This window comes from Meles meles, chromosome 8, assembly GCF_922984935.1.
Source record: "Meles meles chromosome 8, mMelMel3.1 paternal haplotype, whole genome shotgun sequence".
In the NCBI taxonomy this organism is placed as follows: domain Eukaryota; kingdom Metazoa; phylum Chordata; class Mammalia; order Carnivora; family Mustelidae; genus Meles; species Meles meles.
Window position 1 is genome coordinate 64,600,428 of NC_060073.1, and position 21,638 is coordinate 64,622,065.

General features: G+C 38.4%; 1 protein-coding gene across 2 annotated transcripts in view; it reads right to left on the bottom strand.

Moving 5' to 3' along the window:
- Positions 1-2,433: 2,433 nt before the first annotated feature.
- Positions 2,434-21,638, bottom strand: part of RSF1 (remodeling and spacing factor 1) — a 159,369-nt gene continuing 140,164 nt past the window's right edge. For both annotated transcript variants that reach the window (XM_046017677.1, XM_046017676.1), the window contains exons 10-16: positions 18,380-18,434; positions 16,938-17,047; positions 13,897-13,964; positions 12,258-12,465; positions 10,326-10,546; positions 6,353-6,541; positions 2,434-3,726 (exon numbers count right to left, since the gene is read on the bottom strand). In XM_046017677.1, coding sequence (XP_045873633.1) covers positions 3,161-3,726; positions 6,353-6,541; positions 10,326-10,546; positions 12,258-12,465; positions 13,897-13,964; positions 16,938-17,047; positions 18,380-18,434 — 1,417 coding nt within the window. In that variant the 3' untranslated portion in view covers positions 2,434-3,160. The remainder of the gene's footprint in view (positions 3,727-6,352; positions 6,542-10,325; positions 10,547-12,257; positions 12,466-13,896; positions 13,965-16,937; positions 17,048-18,379; positions 18,435-21,638) is intronic.

A 21,638-nucleotide genomic window follows, 5' to 3' on the forward strand; every position in this document is an offset into this window, starting at 1 on the left:
AAATTTGGCTACTTTTCAAACTTTTACAGAAATGCAAACTAAATATTCTGCGCACTAAACTACATCTCCCCCTAGTACACGTGCTAGACTGTGCAGTATGACACTGGGAGTCCACCTGTATTTCAAAAAAGGTTTGAAGTATTAAAGGACTCTATTATATGGCAGCTACGGATGGATCTAGATCCACGGTTAGTACTCTGAGGATCCAAGATGTTTGAAACTCTAGATGAACTGCCGCTTTCCTATACTCTGTCCAGTTCCTAATGACTGAATTAAATCTTTGGATACAGGACATTTATTTTTTCCTACATTTTTTTTAACTTCTTCAAAGCATGTTCACTTAATATTTCAGTGAGCGCAAGACTCTATGAGGGACTAAACCTCATCATCAAGCAGCAGAATTGGTTTTGAACTGTCCAACATTTAATTGCCCATAATTAACCTGTCTGCATAATAATTTGTAAGTTCAGCTGCTTGGATTGCACTCTTTGTAGATGAAACAGTAAATTGGCTTAATCAGAATATAAGGTTAGAATAGGCAGACATTCACTATCAAGTTCACAAACACTTAATTCAAGTTCGGTAAATTAATAGGCAGCAAAAGTGGTATCATAACCCATGTCAGTGGGACCTATGCTAACTTGTACTCAGTCTTTACTCTGGTAACAATGACCTTTTGCTCTCTGTAAGAGAAAGGTAAAAAGAATACCTTTATTTCACATTAGGCATCCTGTAAAATAAATAATCTACCCCACTGGATACTTCTTATCACTTGCTTAACTATGGAGTTGTGGAAGTAGGAGCTGGTGTGTCCAGAGGTAGAGACAGCATACGTGGGAGTTTCTACACATTAGTGGCTTTACCCAGCTGCAGGACTAAAATGGTAGAGGAAGAATGAGGGCAGGGGAGGCCCCTCCACACATTCTAACCACTTACCTTGCACTAGTAGGAATCCTTCTATTGCCTGCCTGTTAGATAGTTAAAAAGGATAATTAACATTCTCACCCGACTTTCAAACAAATGAACAAACCTGGCTAGAAAGGAGGCTTGGTATGTGAATATGGCTCCTTACGTAACCCTGCTCTCTGTGTCTGTAATCGTGAGCCCTTCCCTCCCTTCCAGTGGAACACTGTCTCAAAATAAAAATCACAACTTGCTTGGAACCACATGCTATTGGTGCATCCTATTTTTAGGCTGCTTTCATTATTTTATTTTTTTATACAGATACATATACATTGCTAGAATCAAAGCAAAAATATTAATGGGCAGGTACTACACAACTAAAGTGAAACAAAACAAAACAAACAAAAGAACCAACAAATGAAAACAACAGCTATAAACTTTCAAGGCCAAAAGATAAGATTTAAGGGCAACACCTGTTGAGGAAGGAAAAGAAGGAGTATAAAGTTTCTAGAGAGGTATTTATAATCCAAGTCTAATGCCAGCTTTTTAATAATAAAAAAGAGAAGTGCTTTACTATACACTGACTAGCACATATAATGCTTAATTTGGAAAGAAAAATTAACAAAGTTCCTTGGGCCAGCAGCAGATATGGTGTGTCCATTGCCGGCAACAGACACAACACCGGAACAGAAAACCCAAATCCCAGGGCAAAAGTATTCACAGAAGTAATGGCTGAAGGCTTCAGAATTTGACAGGCAAGGTTTAATCACAAGTGCTACACTTTGTACAATGTTATTTATGGCTCTGCCTGAAATTTTACAGCTGTAACAGTAACTAAGTAAGACAAAGTTCATATTTTAGTGTCAATTACATGTTAGATATTTAGTTATAAACCCCTTTTTCTTGAAACAAAGGGCTTCTCTTTCATTAAAGTGTTGAGATGTTTGAAATGGATGTCATGCCCATTAAGTATACTGGCGGTTCTCAATCAACTCTAGGTTGGTCATGTGACTATTAATGAATTTTAATAGAAGTCTAATGGCCAAAGGCCAAAACTACATTCAAACCCTGCTAATATATCCAGGCAGATAGGAAATTCCAACGCACACACATACACACACATATACACACACATACATGCTAAAACTCAAACTAAAAACCTCCCAAAGGAACTGCTTTGTTTGTAGACTTCAATTTGAAGTAGATACTAAGGGCAAGAATAGACCAGTTAAAATTCACCTGAAAATCCTTTCCCCGTCATCAAATGTGCTAAAATACTGCTGTCAGCTTAGCATCTCTTCATGTATGTTATGTATAGATGTTTTTCTTTCCAAATGGGATATTTCAGATATTTAAATAGTAAGTGGCCAGAAGACAAGAGTAGTTATACTTGCTGCAAAGTTTACAGTCCACCTCGGCCTAAGGAAAGACCGTGCTTATTTCACTAATAACTCTCCACTGATAGGATATTCGAGGCCACCTCATCACCACTGCATAAAGCTGCTTAAAAAAATTTTGCTGCTAGCACAATCTGGTTGTCAAAGCTTCATTATACATTTTACTGTACAAATGTTTTTCAGATGATTTTTTTAAACAAGAAACTCCGCTATAACAGAAACTCAGGTTAGAGTTTTTAATGATGGTGCTTTCTCCATCTCTTCTTTATTAAGTGTGGTTATCTCCAATAGTAAACAAGTTGATATCATGAATGCTGTTACTGAATGACTTATGTATGATATTATCTACAGTTCTCAAACTGCAACAATACAGACTGGAACTTTTAGACAGTCTGTTCATCATCATCTATGCCATGAATGTTTAAATAGAATACATATTTAATATGAAAAAGCTAAAGCACAAGTGCTTTCTCCCACCCCTAATTCTGTTTTGGGCCCTCACAGATTCGGAATGCATTCTTATCCACCCTTTTTCACAAAGTCAGGAGAGCTCAGGAAATATAAAGTCAAAAATATACAAATCTTTGTTGTTATTATAATAAGATTGTTTTCCATGAATGAAATTACCAAGGACCATGAACTTGGAAAAAGAAAATCAAAAGGAATTTACAGCAATTATTTATCTTCAAAGTTCAAAACTGGTCACTTCACAGAAAGACTTCAAGGTTTGTTGAAATTTTTCTTCTAAAAAGTCATTCTGTAGTGGAGTTTTCTAGGAAAAATAAAACAGCTTTTAATAACTGGCCCGCTGGTGTGAGAGCTACCGTGGAATAAATTAGCACAAAAATGGAAAAAAAGTCTTATAACTGTTCACTGTTACAGACATAATCAACAAGGTCAGTCACTCTTAAAAGCTCATCTTCCTCTTCTTCTGGTGCCCCTGCCTCCTGCCCACCATTTGTCCCATTGGGGGCCAGGCTCGCACTGGCTGTGCTGTTGTCCTTGGGGGTCTGAGGCTTCTCAGCTGGCTTGCCAATCAAGTTCTCAATGGCTTTGCCAGGACTCTGTCCATTGGTGGAAGGCAAGTCCACTAAGCTATAGTCCAAAGGGCTCCCCACCTTGCCTACATTTTCAAAGTCCTCTTCCTCATCGCTGTCTATCCGATAGGGCTTCTTGGTGCTCTCCTGTTCCGCAGGCAGGACCCTGGGCTGGCTGTCATGGGCAGGCTGATCTGCATCTCCATGAGCATTGTCACAACTCTCCTCCTCGTCTGTCTCAATCCGGTGTAGCCGTTTTCGAGATGGTTTGCCTTCTTCTTCCTCATCTGCTTCTGAATACTCATCTGTGCTTCGACCTCGCTTGCGAACTGACCGCTTTGATTCTTTAGCTAGCTCATCATCTTCAGAGTTCTTGGACATATAGCTCTCTAGAATAAACAGCACATTTAAGCCATCGACACAGTTAACCATAATAGATTTACAAGTAATTTTCCTTTTCCTCCCCACATTCACCCCGTATCCTGCTTGTGGACTTGCCCATGTATCCTATTTCCCTCCAATAACTGGCCTGATTTCTCTATCCTCTCAGGCCTGTTAACAATCCACAGAATGATCCATAGTTTGTTTTTTAACTAAGATTTTAGGAAAGAGCAAAATCCCATTTCTTAGAAAACAAGCAGGATGATCCTTAAATTAGATGAAGATAGGGTGGTCACAAACTGAGAAACTCCTATCCGCTATCCCTCCAATTACGGAATCATGTATACAGACTGATAAGGAAAGATTAAACTGAGCACCCAACTCTGGGCATCTGAAACAGTGCGCTAACCCCTAACCCGTATTATTAAATGTCCTTCCTTGGCAGTCTTTCAATGTCTTCTTGTTGTCTGTATTTACATCTGGGTGGTCTCACCTAATCTCATGGCTTGGCATCTATATGCTGATGACCTTGTTCTGGGCCACCCCTAAATTCCAGACTCATGTATCAACAACCCGCCAACCCAACAACTATGCTGGGATTTCTAAACAGGCATTTCAAACCTGGTATGTCCCGAACCAAGGTCCTACACTTCTGCCTCAAACCTGCACCGCTCTGGTCTCCCTGGTCTGAGTTACTGGCAACTCCAGTGTTCTAATCACTTAGTCATATTTTGATTGTTTTCTTTCTCCCATCTAACCAAACAGTAAATCCTCTTTGTCTACCTTCAAAATACAGCCATCAGCTGACTGCCTTTCATGGTGGTCACCACGGTGGTCTTACCCACCATCACTTCTTACTGGGCCTGTTTCAGTGGGTTCCCAATAGGTCTCCTAGATTCTGCCCTTCTCCCCTTAAATTTATTCATAACACAGCTACCACAGCAAATTAAAATTTAAGTCAGATCATATCACTGCTCTGCTCAAACTCCTCCAATTATTTCTCTTCTCACAGAATAAACTCCAAAGTTTATACTATAGGACGGCCTACCGTGCTATCCCATATGGTAGTCACTAATCACGTGTAGCTATTGTAAATTTAAATGACTTAAAATTAAGTACAAATGAAAAATTCAGCTCCTCAGTCATACCAGTCAAACTGCAGGTACTCAACAGCCACATGAGGCTAGTGGCTACTATCCTCAACAGCACAGACAGAGCATATTTCCATCACCACAGAAAGTTCAACCGGATGGCACAGTTCATCAGTTTGGTATTTTGTAAAAGGGCAGGCCCTCCAGTCTCCATTACAACTACTCAACTTCATGCAAAAGAAGCCACAGGCAATATGTAAGAAACAATGAGCATGGCTGGTCCAATAAAACTTGATTTACAAAGTATTTACACAAACAGGTGGCTGTCTTGGTGTTGGGACCCCTGCTGATCTCTGTATCATCTCATGCAATTCTTCCCTTCAGTCATTCTCCTTCAACCACCCTGGCCTCCTTTCTCTCCATTCCTGAACATGCCAGACACAAAGCTGCCTCCAGGCCTTCATGTTAGTTGCTCCAGCTGCCTGTATCACTCTTGTTTCAGATAAATGCATGACACACACCAACATTACTCGAATGCAGTCTTCTTAGTGAGGCATTCCTGTGGTGCCCTATGTGAGATCCCAGCCACTCTTCCCAACCCAGTTCCTCTTTCTCCTTTATTCTTCCCCACAGCATTTATCCCCACCTACTACAGCATCCGTTCTACTTATTTATCTTGCTTATTATCTCTCCCCCTAATTAAAATAAGGGTTACATATGGGAGTTATAGATTTTTGGCTGTTCTGTTCACTGTTCCAGTCACAGTGCCTAGAATAGTGACCAGTGCAATAAGTATTTGTTTTTAATAGTTGAATTACTGAATTTGTTTATCTTTAATGACACATGAAGATAAATACACACAATCAGATGTTCATCTCCTTTCTTTAGTCTCCCATGTTCAACTATTTCTTCCCTTTCTTTCCTGGCTTGGGCTTAAACTTAACTGATAAGGATCTTTGAAATCTTCAAGACAGATAATAAATAATGGAGAATTATGTAAAGGTTAGAATCATTTAAGAGAAATGGAATAACCACAAGACTAAATGGATATCACGAATTCACATTTTAGAGCCTTCCTATACTCCTGGCATGGAGCACAGCTAAAACTATTAAGAAATAAAACAACTGAAGCTCACAGCTAAAACTATTAAGAAATAAAACAACTGAAGCACACTGTCAAGTTGGAAAGAGACAGCAGGTCCCTGTATTTGCAACTCTTTCATTATCCGGGGCATAGGTTATCTCAAAATGAGGGCCATGAATAATAAGGGAGCAGAAGAATTCTTGCTCAGATCTTAATTTTCCAAGACTTGTCTATTTCAATGAAGAATTATTACAATGGAGACATTAAAAATTAGTATCTTATCAAGTATCATTTATTTTAACTGTAAAAGGGATCAGGCAAAAAATAATGGATTTTGTCTCAAAGATATCACTGCTTATTACTGAATTTATTTGAAATGGTACAGAACCACAATCCTGAGTTTATAGCTTCTATTAATGCCTTGTCCAAACTTCTATAAACTGGAGATCTACTCCTTACCTTCACTCTCTGAGCTGGAAAGCCTACGCTTGTGAACTCGTCTGATTTCTTTCCCACGTCGTAAACTCTTCTGGGAACCATCACTTTCGGAATCTTCTTTGTAGTTAATTTGTCTTTTCTGGTTCCTCCTTGACCGCCTCCGCCGAGTTTCTACAAAATCATCACTAAAATCATCGCTAAAATCACTTTCTGTTCAAGGAAAAAGAAATAACAAAATGCAAGTCTATTAACGAGAAATGTAATTAGCCTAGGTTATAAAAATTTAAAGCTCATAGTAAGTAGGATTCAATAATAACAATTTTTTAAAATGTCTTCTTTTTTTAAAAAAATATATTATTTATTTATTTGACAGAGAGAGATCACAAGTAGGCAGAGAGGCAGGCAGAGAGAGAGGAGGAAGCAGGCTCCCTGCCGAGGAGACATCCCGATGCGGGGCTTGATCCCAGAACCCGAGCCGAAGGCAGAGGCTTTAACCCACTGAGCCACCCAGGCGCCCCAGTAATAACAATTTTTAAGTTAATAATAATGGTTGTAAGTATCCCTCATTTTTTTTTTTAAAGATTTTATTTATTTATTTGACAGAGAGAGAGATCACAAGTAGGCAGAGAGAGAGGAGGAAGCAGGCTCCCCACGGAGCAGAGAGCCCGACGCGGGGCTCGATCCCAGGACCCTGAGATCATGACCCAAGCCGAAGGCAGAGGCTTAATCCACCAAGCCACCCAGGCGCCCCTCTTTTTTTTTTTAAACACTTGATCTTAGCCAAAGGCCGAGAAGCGATTCTCTTTTAAGTAGGCTCCACACACAACGTAGGGCTCAAACTCACAAGCCCAAGACCAACAGTCACATACCCTACTGAGTGAGCCAGCCAGGCACCACTCACTATAAGTCTCTTATTTTCCTCTTAGTAGTATAAGTAAATGCATAGGGGTCTTTAATCCCAAAGCTCACTAATGTTTCTTATTAGCAGCCAGTGTTTGAGAGTAGATGTTTTACACTATCTTTAGCTCATTCAACCTAAAGCTACCCAGCCAGCTACATGGCTGCTCTTCTTGATGACTATTTGGTTACTATTCTGCCTCAAAATAATCTATTGTTCCCATGTGTACAGATGTCTGGTACAGTTATAACTTCACAATGTACTGCACAGATTAAAATCTCTAATCCGAGAAAACTGAGAAACCTGTTTAAAGTATAGAGTTGGAGTTACAGTTCTGGCTTCCCCACGGAAATCAAATCTGCTAACTACAGCACACAGGGCTACCTCAGCTCTCAAAGTGTTGTTACATAGCACTATCCTTACCATCTCTGCAAAGTAAACCAGAGACTATGACCTTGTGTTAGAGCAGTTTTTCAGGGGTGCTAACAAATTCCACTGAATTATCACATCCAGCTTTGAATGAATTTCAAACATTTCAAAATGGCTTACCAACAGTCTGAAGGAGTCCCTACTGGCTAAATCTGGGAAAAACTGAGCCTACATAGTGGTGATAACATATTATATCCACAGACTAAACTAAGAATCCACAAGTATATACTGATATAAAGAAATATATAGGGGAGAAGGGAAAGCACTTTCTTAAAGAACACCAAATAATAAATATAAAAGGGATGATAGAGCCAGGAAATCATTAATGAATGCTAAAACTATGGATGAAACATCTGAAAAGAAATGGTATATATACAGTTTCAAAATGCCCTCCTACAAATTACTGTTAATTCTGAAGGGAAAAACATCGGAGACCTGGAGAACATATATTAGAACATATATATTAGTTCTGTGATATTCCTGCTGAAAAATATATTATCTGAATCTAATCATAGTAAACAAAAAAAAAACCCTGACTGAGGGACATTTTACAAATTAACTAGTGTGTATTCTTCAAAAATGTCAGGATCAATAAAGACAAAGTTTGAGGAATATTTTAGATTAAAGGAGACTAGAGACACAAATAAATGCAATGTGTACTCCTGGATTAGATCCTGGACTAGAAAAAAATTGATAGGACAATTTTGGGATACCTGATGAAATCTGAATGTATACTGTTAATCCGATAAAGTAATATATCAATGTTTTATTTAATTATTTTTAAAGATTTTATTTATTTGTTTGAGAGAAAGAGAAAGAGAGAGAAAGCGCACACAAAGCAAGGGGAAAGGAAGGGGCAGAGGGAGAGGGAGAAGCAGACTCCCCGGCCGAGCAAGGAGCCTGATGTGGGACTCGGTCCCAGACCCTGAAAAACTGTCCTGAGCCAAAGGCAGATAACTTAACTGACTGAGCCACCCAGGCGCCCCTCAATGTTTTAAAATATCTGATTTTGATAATTCTACTATGGTTATACGATATATGAAACAAAAAAATCCAGAAGCCCAGCCAGGTGAAGGATGTAATACTCCTTCCTGGCTGTGACATTTCCTCAGTGAGAGGACAGCTGTTGTTCTGCCAATCCTATCTGTTCTTTTAGGTGCTAGGCCTGTCACTATTTATTCAATTAATAGGGATAAACATAAAATATAAGAACATCAACTACTACTAATTTATAAAAACGAATGAATCACTCACTGATAGTGATCTAAGTGTTAGAAATAACTGGTGAACCTTCTCTTTCCAACTGCTAGGTATCTGAGAAAAATGTTCTCAGCTTATTGAGAATGAGTTCAAAGAAATTCTATGAAAATAAACTCTAGGGATGCCTGGGTGGCTCAGTGGGTTAAAGCCTCTGCCTTTGGCTCAGGTCATGATCCCAGGGTCCTGGGATCGAGTCCCGCATCAGGCTCTACACTCGGCAGGGAGCCTGCTTCCTCCTCTCTCTGCCTACTTGTGATGTCTGTCTGTCAAATAAATATATGAAAAAATCTTTAACAACAACACCATCAACAACAAAAGATAAAGTCTAGGCAAGGAAATTTTGCACCAAAAGAATTCATTACAATCCTAAATGAATTTGGTATGCAGTTAACACACCTATCCATATTTATTTATTTATAAAAGATTTTATTTATTTGTCAGAGAGAGAGAGAGCAAGACAGCCAGCACAAGCAGGGAGAACATAGGCAGAGGCAAAAGCAGGCTCCCTGCTAAACAAGGAGTCTGAGGTGGGACTTGAGCCCAGGACCCTGAGATCATGACCTGAGCCGAAGAGAGATGCTGAACCAACTGACCCACTCAGCCGTCCCTATTTATTTATTTTTAAAAATTTATTTATTTGAGAGAGAGAGAGCAAGAGAGAACATGAGCAAGGAGGAGAGGGAGAAGCAGGCTCATCGCTGAGCAGGCAGCCCGATGTAGGGCTCGATCCCAGGACCCTGGGATCACGACCCAAGCCAAAGGTGCGAGCTTAACCAACTAAGCCACTCACATGCCCCTGTATTTATTTTCTTAGATATGCTTTCTGTGCTTTCTGTGAAAAACTTAGTTATTAGTGAGTCATGAGAATTCAAAGTTTTATCAGAAAGGTTGTATTACAAATGAATGGAATTTTATCTTAAGAACTTTTTCTTTTTAAGATTTTATTTATTTATTTGACAGAGAGAGAGAGATCTCAGGTAGGCAGAGAGGCGGCAGAGAGATGGGGAAGCAGGCTCCTCACCGAGCAGAGATCCCGATGTGGGGCTTGATCCTTAGGACCCTGAGATCATGACCTGAGCCAAAGGCAGAGGCTTAACCCACTGAGCCACCCAGGTGTCCCTATCTTCAGAACTCTTAACTCCAGAGGCCCCTGGGTGGCTCAGTAGGTTAAGCCTCTGCCTTTACCTTAGGTCATGGTCTCAGGGTCCTGGGATCAAGCCCCACATCGGGATCTCTGCTCGGCAGGGAGCCTGCCTCCTCCCTCGCTGCCTGCCTCTCTGCCTACTTATGATCCCCCCTTCTCTGTCAAATAAATAAATAAAATCTTTAGGGGAAAAAAAAAAGAACTCTTAACTCCAGAAGTTCTAAGAATTGAGTTGTTGTGATAAGGGTACAAATTATTTTTACCAGAGTCTCTACTGTTCTCCTCAGACTCCTCCTCTTCATCATCATCAGAGTACTTTTTCTTTGGGGTCTTTCTTCGCAAACGCCTGCTTTGTCTCATTGGCCGGGAGGGATGTCGCCTCAGTCTCCGGCTACAGAAGTCAGTATCGCTGTCATCATTAGATGGTGGGTCTTCTTCACTTTCATCTGGGTTTTCATCAGAAACAACAAACTCATCTTGAGATCTGTCCAAGAGAAACCAGATGAATTATGATTCTGAGTTCAAATTCTAACAAGTCCAATGAATCATTCAGTAATGGTTAATGTAAAACATCTGGATAATTCTATCAATTTGTCTGTTAATAAAATGGCGAAAGGTCTTGCCATCTATTTTTCTCTTTGGAAAAGTTAAGAAGATGAACTGATGCTGATTTTTGTACATAAATTTCTTTGGCGTTTTGGGATGTCCCCCACATGCCTTAAATTTAACATGTTCCAAAGAGAACTCATTATTTCCTAACCTATTCCTCTCTTCTGTTTCCAAGCCTTATATTTAGAACTATTACCTATCCAGTAACTCAGACCAGAAACCTGGTACTTTTCCTAATTTCTCCCATCTAATCAATTATTAGCTCATCTCTGAGTCACCCCCCCCCCTTTTTTTTTAAGATTTGATTTATTTATTTGAGAGAGAGAGAGAATGAGAGAGGGAGAGAGCATGAGAGGAGAGAGGTCAGTGGGAGAAGACTTACTGCTGAGTAGGGAGCCCGATGCGGGACTAGATCCCAGGACTCCAGGATCATGACCCGAGCCAAAGGCAGTCACTTAACCAACTGAGCCACCCAGGTACCCTCTGAGTCACCCTCTTAAAGATACTATCCCCAACCTGATCCCTCTTCTCTGTCAGACACTCATCTCCCACCTAAACCACTATAGCAATTGCCCAGTTAGTCCCTCTAGTCTCTATACTCATTTCCCCTCCAGATAGCGTCCAAATGAATGTCAAGATGAATTTTTCTGAAACATAAACCTAATTAGCCTGATGCTTAAAAACCCATCCATGGGCTTTCATCATCTTCAGGGTAAGAGTGCAAACTCTTGTGCATGACAAACAAATCGCTCCATCATCTGGTTCCTTTTTATCTTTTAACCACATCTCCAGCTGGGCACCCTCTACTTCTTCCTCATATTCTTGCCACCCTGACATACCAGGAGCTTCCTAAATATTCCATGATGTCTTATGCCTTGCTGTCTTCAACACGTGACTGCTCTTAGGGTACCCTCTTTCTCATCCCACTGTAAAACCTCAAACTCACTGATTTGCCCAATTTTTCTTTCCTCAAATTTCAGATCAAGCTTTATTTCCACTCTAAGGCTTTCCTTGAACTCTCTAAATTTATCAAACTCTTCCTTTATACCCTAACCTAAGTTAGGGTTAACTTTACCTACATTTTAGTAGCAATCACACAGAATGATTTTTTTGTGGTTTTCATGTTTGTTTCTCTTACTAACAATCTGAGAGAAGAAACTCTGCAGTATTGTTTCAACACTTGGTCTGCAGGAAAATCTTTCCCAATCTTCCACACTGGATAACCTGCCCCAACCCAAACCTCTGTGGGTCACCACAGAATAGCACCTAATCACCTGTACTTTGTCTAATTCTCACATTTGACTAGGAACCTCTCAAGGACATGTTGGTGGAAGGTGGCATGGAGATGCACAGCAAATGAATGCTCAATTCCAGTTAATAAAATGTAAACACGATTTTGAATATTAAACATATTGATCTAAAAAGAACCAAGATCAATAGTCTTGAATCTGTTTTAAATAGCCCGAAAATAAAGAGATCATCCATGTGCGCGAAGGTCCAACGCCCAGTCACAACCTGGCTGAGCTTCTCTGCGAGCCCCATTTAAGCCTGTATCAGGGAATGGGATCTGCTGGCAAACCACGCACCCATCGCTGATCTTGAATTCATCCTCACTCTCTTCTTCATCCAGGTTGCTGTCACTGTCCAGATCATTTAGGCGCCGGCGTTTCTTCCGGCGTGCAGCAGCTGCCCTCTGGGGTCGTTTATTTTCTTTTCTTTCTTCATCCAAAATAGTAGAGATGTCTTTCCCACGGTGACCTGTGATGGTGGAGATATCTTTTCCTCGGCCAGCTCCTGAGTTCAGGGTGGGAGGAGAGGGGGAGGTGCGATAAGGGGAATAAAGGGAGGAAGAGAGATGACAGTATGTTTATTAAAAGCTTCTCTTTAATATCTAGAGCTGTCCTTGTTCATGTTTAGGCTCATTTCTTTTTTTCCTAGAAATAAGTGGTTTTCTCATAACTTCAGCTGACAGAGCTCTCATCAAGAGAATTTTTGCACATGTTTAGTCTACTAAGTGGAAGTTCACGTAAAAAACTTTTTAAAAAATCTGATATAATTTACATACTATATATATAACATTCACCCTTTTAAAGTGTATAGTTCAGAGGTTTTCAGTAGTCACAAAGTTATGCAACTATCATCACTAACAAATTCCAGAACATTTTCACCAAGCTCAAAGGAAACCTCATACCTATTAGCAATCACTCAAGAATCTCTTCTTCAAAATTGTCTTTTGGACATGGCTTTAGAAAGAGACCAATCCGTTTTAACTGTGTGTGCAGGACAGAAAAGGTGAGAATCCCGCAGCAAAGCTGTCAATAAGGTGAAGAGCCCTGGAAAAGCTGGTGAGTTCTTCAAACAGCCTACTTACTACTAATCCTCCTCAGAGGTTTCTAAGTACGAATGGAAACCACAATGCTCCATACTAGAGCGCTGGTGATTTTCTATGTCATTCTCCTTAAATTACCTTCAAATCCTTCTGTTTTTATGTCACCTGTTAAAGACTATGGAATTAATAAACTGATTTTTAAAAGGTTGATCTAAAGCAATCATTCAAATTCAGATTATCCGTAATTTTTAAGATTCTGTATCTGTAGTGATCTAAACATAAATAACAAGAAAGTTTAAGCGGGGTTTTTTTTTTTTAAAGATTTTATTTATTTATTTGATAGGCAGAGATCACAAGTAGGCAGAGAGGCAGGCAGAGAGGGTGGGGGGAAGCAGGCTCCTTGCTGAGCGGAGAACCCGACATGGGGCTTGATTCCAGGACCCTGAGATCATGACCCGAGCTGAAAGCAAAGGCTTCAACCCACTGAGCCACCCAGGTGCCCCTTAAGTGGATTTTTCTATTTGGAAGCAGAAGTAAATTTTTTAATCTATCAAGGAACATTTACATTTTATATCAGGTCATAAAACTGCTTAAAAATAATTAGTAAGATCTGAGTCTACCCATTGACACTATGTCCACAAATTACTTTGAATCCCAGACATTTAACATCAGTAGAGAATAAAAATATATATACACTTGCTGCTCTAATCAGTGTTGTTTTCTGTCTTTATTTGAAAAGTAATCTCTATGCCCAACGTGGGGCTCGAAATCACGACCCTGAGAGATCAAGAGTCACATGCTCTACTGACTGAGCCAGCCAGGTGCCCCTAATCAGGGCATTTTAAGTTAACTTATTGGCCAACTCATACGAAAAAGAGGGAATAATAAACACATACCTCCTCCATCAGCTTCTTTGATATCATCTTCTATAGCTTCATCGATTGCTTCATCAAATTCATCAAATCTAAAATATATACAACAATCACATCACAGCCTGGCCTGGTACATGGGTTAGGAGGAGTTGCCTCTGAAATGAAAAAGGCCTGAATATAAAAATGCTCTCTGCCACTTCGGGACTGTGTGACTCGGACTACATCACTTCACTCCTGTGAACCTCAGTTTCTTTTGTAAATCGGGATCTAACTCATTTTCGAAGATCATCTATCCAGGCATCAGCAACTATTTTGTACAGGGCCCGACAGGAACTCTTCTAAGCTCTGTAGACTCCACAGTCTGCCGCAGCCACACAGCCCCCGTTGCTGTGCTGCCGTGGAGAACGCAAGTGGACTTTATCCGTGGACACTGGAACTTGAATTTCATGTAACCGTCCTAAGATTTTCTTCTCTTGGTTCTTTTTTCAATCATTTATACATATAAAAACCATCCCTAGGTCACGGGCTATGGCTATATAAACTGGCAGTGAGCCAGGACCTGCTCCACGGGCCACAGTTTGCCAACCTCTAACTACACAAATCACACAGTGAAGTAAGTTGAATTAGTGTTCCAAAAGTAATACTAAGTGTGAGAACTACATGATTACTGTCATCAGAAATGATATTACTATTATTGCCAAAACCCATACACAGATGGTCAGAATTTTAGAACTAGGTAAAAGTACTTTTTCTCACAAAGGCTGTTGCCCCCAACTTAAACAAGACAAGTCTAGACGATCCTCAAGATTTCTTCATATACAAAACTCTCTAGACTTTAGGTGACCAAAAGGATAAAGTGGCTTGTCTAAAACTAAGCAAAATATGGTCATTAGTCACGTGTGGCTACCTATATTTAAATTAATTAAAACAAAAAATTCTGTTTCTTACAAGGTGGATTTTAAGTGCTCCACAGCTATGTATGGCCACAATTACCAGGCTAGAGAGCAAAGAAAGAGCACCTTTCCATAACCATAGTAAATCATACTGGACAGTGCTGGATTAAAGGCAGACAATGGATTAACATCAGAGTTTAACAGCCAAATATTTTGTCTTTTCATAAGAACCTCATTATAGCTATGGATTTCCTCTCCAGGAAAAAAAAAATCCACACGAACATAAAATTTTATCTCTAATTTCAGAGAAGCCAGAAGTTTCAGGTTGAGAATTCTTCTACAACATAATACTTAATGGCTATATAGTATCTAATATTAATAGATATATCATAATTTAGTTTAAAGTTTACTTCCAATTTTTTCACAATTACAAACACAGCTATGAAAAACAACCCTGCAGCTGTAGCTTAGCTTTTCTTAAACAAATTCTGAGAAAGTAAAAATCTGTGCATCCACTCATCAGGCTAGAATAACAGATACAGATAAAGCCAGATACAGTTAATAGAAAACAGCATTTTCTCCCAATGATATGTTTCAGTATAAAGTGGCAAAACAGCCTCTTCCTTTGAATGACTTCTACCTTTTCACTCACTGAAAAACTTGGTTTTCTATGTCAGAGACCATCAGAACCTTTGGACTTACAAAATTGTATCAGTAAGAATAGAACATTCCACGCTTGCCTGGAGGATTTGTTATTTTTAACACAAATAAGTAGCCTTGATTTATATCCCAGATGCAGAGCTCTGAATAAGAGATTGGATATGATACCACATACATCGACTTCAAATTCTATGCTTTCAAGGAAACAGGAACCCATGTCCCTATGGGGTCTAGATCTGATAAATTTGCCTTGAGCATAACTCTTCATTGCTTCTTTTACATTTCATCTAAATGCTACCCTTCCTCAGTATTTTATTGTAACTCTACATAACTCTCTATCTTATCATAACTCTTGATGCCCAAGGTTTCACCAAGAGATCTGTTGGACTATACGTCTGTTCTTAGTATTTTTGCTACCAATAAAACTGTTGGCTTTAAAGAGTATAAAAACTGTTCTTCAAGGGTTGTAGTAATTTATAATATAACCATGAAGTTGATGAATTTTATCATCAATTTTGTTCTAATTTTGAAAAGCAAAATTATTTTCTTGTTCTTTTAATTTTAATGTGATTACTGAGTAAGGTCAAAAATTAGTTTCATGTTTATTGGTCATTTTTGCTTTTTCTTTTACAAGCACTGATTTGAAACCTTTGCTCATTTTATCAGCCACCACACATCTTTTCTTACTGATTTGTGAGAGCTTTTTAGGTATTAAAGATTTTAATGTTTTATCATGTGTTGCAATTATTTCTTTTAATTAAAAAAAAAAATTTTGCGTTTGAGAGAGAGAGCACAAGCCGGGGGGGGGGGGGGTCAGAAGGAGATGGAAAACCAAACCAAACTGTATTACTGATTCTTTCAATAGACATTTGTGGAGCACTTACTATCTCCTGGTACTCTGCTAAGCTGCAAAGGGCGAAAGAATGTGTAAAACAGACGTGCTCCTTACCCTCATGCTAATAGTCCAGTCAGGGAGAGAAATACTAATTCAGTAACTAAAATCACAACCATTACAACCATGACAAGTACTTTCTAAAAGAAGAATTGGTTGCCATGAAGGCATATAATAGATTTGGTCAAGAGAAGGGTAACAAGCAGAAAGCAGGAGGGAAATCCTAGGTAGAGTAAACAGCACATGCAAAGGAGCTGAAAGACGACTGTGGCTGATAATGACAGAGTGAGGGAAAATGTGGATGACACGGAGCTAAAAAGCTAAGTATGAAGCAGACTCTACGGTGCCTGTAGGGTCCTTGTTAAAGGCATCGATCCTTATCCCAAGAGCTAAAGAAATCTGACAGAGTATATTAAGCAGAAGAGGATGACGGGAGCAAATTCACGCTCTGAAAAGACCATGCTGGCTGCTCTGAAGTGGCAGGATTCTACAGACAGCAAGTAACAAATATATACAAGCAACTAAAGAGAATTATAAAGGGAAAAGCATGTACTTTTAGATCATTCTGGATAATTAAAAAAGACATTTTTACACTTTTACCATTTCCACATATTTCATACCTGTAACTTATACATTTGCGTGTTCTTGTTGATCTCCTTTCAAGTAAGTTTGCTTTGGATTTTTTTGAATCTTTTTTCTTTTCTTCATGATCTTCAGAAAAATCTGGCTCCTCGTTTAAAAATATGATAACAAACATATAGGTTATTAGGACAAAAAAAAGATTCTTGGAATGAATAGTTTTATAATGTCTGTCTAGGCAGCACATGTTAAAGTTCTGAAAAAGTGAGGTGATCCCACCCACCCCCCAACAAAACAGAATGAACATGGCAATGCTAAGTAGACAGATTCAAAAGAGTACTGGTGATCAAAGGATGAAGCCCTTCTGTATTAAAATTCTTATGTTTCTGTGAGTTTATAACTAACTCTTTTAAAAAAATCATGATGAAGTTTCTCCACTGATAGATTTTTTTAACAAATAACTAAATTGAACACATAGAAGATATTCAGAAGATATTCTAAATCAATGAAATAATGGATTTAGAAAAAGAAAGAAGCATGGTGATGAAGTAACCTGTCTTGGTTAGTTAAGCATGTGATTTTAATTAAGCCTGAATGAAAGTCTGTACAAAACTAGGAACATTTCTTTATTTCAAATGAAAACTATGTTACATGTACTTTCACTCTTGAGATATTGTTAGTTAGAAATTAAACTAATAAATGTAAAACAATATTCCTTCAAAGAAACCAACTGTTAAGAACAGATACTGAGATTTTTAACAAATACCCAAAGCACAGAATTAAAACCCAATCTCCCTAAACTACTCTTTTGTCACTTCACATAAGCAACACATGAAGAAACTAAAAACTAATTACCCAATATAATACAGGGTTAAAAAATAAAACCACCCTAGAACATAAACCCCATGGGGTGAACTATATAAATCTGATTTGAATGTGATAGTACATTTTAAGGCTATCAGCATATACGTAATTTAATTTTACTATTATTATTATTTTCTTTAGTAGACTCTACACCCAATGTGGGGCTCAAACCTACAACCCTGAGATCAAGAGCTGCAAGCTCTTCCAACTGAGCCCGATAAGCAGTCCAGCATGTATTTAATTTTAATCATGAGGGAAAATACAGGTGATTTCCTTAAGGTCCTACATTTCCACCTTTTTTTTTTTTTAAGATTTTATTTTTTTATTTGACAAAGAGAGATCACAAGGAGACAGAGAAGCAGGCAGAGAGAGAGGAGGAAGCAGGATCCCTGCCGAGCAGAGAGCCCAATGCGGGGCTTGATCCTAGGACCCTGGGATCATGACCTGAGCTGAACGCAGAGACTTTAACCCACTGAGCCACCCAGGTGCCCCTACTTTCCACTTTTAATAAAACAGGTATACTATGTATTTAAAACAATTCACATTACATAAAGTGGGTTAAATTTTAGAACAATTATGCCAGTCTCTTCTTCAAAAATAGTACAAACCAGGAACTTACTTGTGGAGGAATGATGTTTTCAATACTGATACCCACATACACCAAACGTTCTTTCCTTTAAGTGAAAAACAAAAACGCATGCAAAATGAGATTTGCTAAAAATAAAATTATTATGAAAACATTACTAGCACAGACAATACTAAAATTATGATTTCATGGTAATAGCAGAGGCTAGCTATGTCACAGACATGTTAACTACCTCTCTATGGAGCTTATTGCACTGGTATCTGTGGTAGACACAAAACTTTCTAAAGGTAAAAACTGTAAAAAGGTGTAACCAAAAATTGTAGTCTTGGAAGTAATCATACTGATGAAATAAAACCTGTGAACTGAAGTAGACAAGGAAAATCCATGAGGAGAGTCATGCTACATACAACTCACTGAGAAAGTAATTACACAGAAAGTCAATGCCGGACAAACTAGATCTCTGTTCTGCTAGAAGTTTTCATATGCGTCTATACAAAACTATACTCCCATGGTAATAAGTATCAATACTAAAAAAAGAATTCTACACAATAGGATCACGTCAAAGTCCCAGGGAATGATACTAACACAATGCATTTGCAGAGAAGAAATGCATGCAGCCACATAGTGGGCTCTGCACCCTAGCTGCTCCAATGAAGATTATTTTTAGAGCCAGGTAACACTTCTTCACGTAATGTGGATTTAGAACACTAATGAGATCTCCATAGTTTCTATTCAGAGAAACAAACCCTTGTTGATTTTAATTTCACACTAACAAACTGCTATACCCAATAGGCGTTTTTTTTCCTGGTTCTCCCAAACTTCGTCTAATTCACCAAGGACAGATGAGCTCTTATATACAGGCCAGTGTCCATTGAACTGAACAGAAATAATGAGCACTCTTCCTCTCTTTGCTTGTGACATCCCTTAGAGAAGGGCATTACTCATCCAGTTACCTGGATCCTTCAGAATGCAGCCTTCACTGCCCTAGAAACCCTTGGCTCTGCTAATAAGAATCTTACAGTCTTTTTGAGATGGGTTATAAAGCTGTTCAGTCAAAAACTGGCATGTAAGAAAATGATAAAATTATTTCAATCAAAACCTGATTAAAAATAGTATAGTTAATGAATTAAAAGCCAGGAAAGGCAAGAACAGTACTAGCTGAAATTAGCAGGGAAGGCTTCATGGATAAGTCAGAACTTGAGTTCTGTTATTAAATATATTCAACACGTATCTATTCTTACACTAACCAAGTTTACTGTTGTATCAGCTTCCTCTTTTATATCTCAAAATCTCTACTTTCACTTGATTATTATCTCCCAAACTCAACTGAAAAACATTCGGTTCAAGTCTACCATGATTTGTGTCAGGGTTGGGAATCCCAAGGGCAAAGAATACACGGTTCTTATCCTCACAATTATTTAACAACTGACTGTAGTCCATTATGAAAAGGTATAATGGAAACATGAAAAAGGAATAACTTGTTTGAAAAGCTGAGAAAGTTAAAAAAAAAAAGCTGAGAAAGTGGAGGCTTTAAATAGGTGGTAACAGTTGAGCAGGCTCTTGAAGGTAGGTATGATTTCTCATTACAGCATTCTCTTGCTCAGTAATCTTCTAGAAAGGTATGTCTTCTGTTCCGTATGTCTTCTGTTCACCACCACCTGGCTCAATGATCATACTGGGCCCAGACCTCATCATTAGAAATAACCACACCCTTCCTAAAATTTCAATTTCAGGGAACCTATTTTCTGACATCTACTCGCTCACTTTCTGGCTCACTCTCTCTGGTACACTGATTTCAACAACTCCCTAACTCCAGTGGGACCTCTATCCATCGACCCTAGTCTTTTTTCACTGTCCATTACTCCCTTGTGTCCTTACTTTCCCCCTTACCTGGCTTAGACTCCATGGTCCATCATTATAAATACTCCTTTGCATATACTTTCAAATTCCTTGTCTCTTTCTCTCCTTCCCTCTGTTACATTACCTGGAAAATTCCAACCCTTATTAAATCCAACTCTCTGCTAGCAAACACTAGTAAAAGAACTCTGGAAGTACAGAACTATTTGAATTCCCAAATAATTTCTGGCACCAAGTTCTGGAAGGGATGTTTACCAACCAGTTGAAGGGACTTCTGAAACATCAAATTTCACAGAGCATCACAGCTCCAGCTCTGTAGTCAGTTTCTGGCCAGTCACTAATTACTGATTGACAAATCCTTCTTCTTCACCATACTGTAGAGCCCTTTAAGGTAGAGACCACATAATACACTTCATGTTGATTACATTGCCTGGCATAAAGTGGATGCTCACTAAATGTTGGTTAAATGTTGAATAAATGTATGAACAAAGGGAAAGATGTTCTTGTGCTAGGATATAGAGAGCAACCAAGGCCCTAAGGTTCTAGAATGAGTGCTAGAGAAATTGTTCATAGATTTTAAAAAGGATGAATAAAAATGCTCATTTTTAAAAACAAGTGAAGTCAACTGGAGTTTACAGTTAATATATAATTTACTTTAGAAATATACATATTTTGCTGTTTAGAGCCCCTAGGATTCATATATATCAGGAGCTATTATACTAGGAGCTATAGATAAAGAAAACTTTGTTAACCAGATTGTTGGTAAGAATTAAAAAATAATAACAGTAATTCAGTTAACTAGCTTTGTGGCAGACTGTTCTCCCTGTAATAGTAACATTGCTCTCCTTTCTGTGATGCAATCTCAAAAAGGATTTCATCTGTGAACTAAAGCCACAATTATGGATGTCCTCTTAAAGGATGACATTTAAATAAAGAGGATTACCAAAAGTAAAAGCGAAAGCAAATGAGTTAGTAATGGGAGACCAATAGTGTGAATAAGTATTGTGGCATATTTTAACATAAATTTTAAGTACTTCTTATTCAAGAATATAACCTATAGTGAGGCAGTAGTCAAAAAATTTTAACCAGCCTTTCCACAAAACTGCTCATTTCTCAGAAGGGCAGGTAGATTTCAAAAAGAGTGAAGAAAATGCCCAATTTCTTATTATGATTTAATTTGAAGAATCCTTACTTAAACCTTTTCTAGTGTCAAGAATAAAAGCAGGAAAAACTGTGAATATCAAAATTATCCTAATAATTTCATGAAGGACTATTTTCCAGAGTTTCTAAATACAAAGGTATTTAGACAACTGATTTTTTAATAATTTTTTATAAACATATAATATATTATTATATATATATATAATATATATATATATTAGCCCCAGGGTAGACAACTGGTTTTTAAAAATGAACTATTTTTATCTCCTAGTCA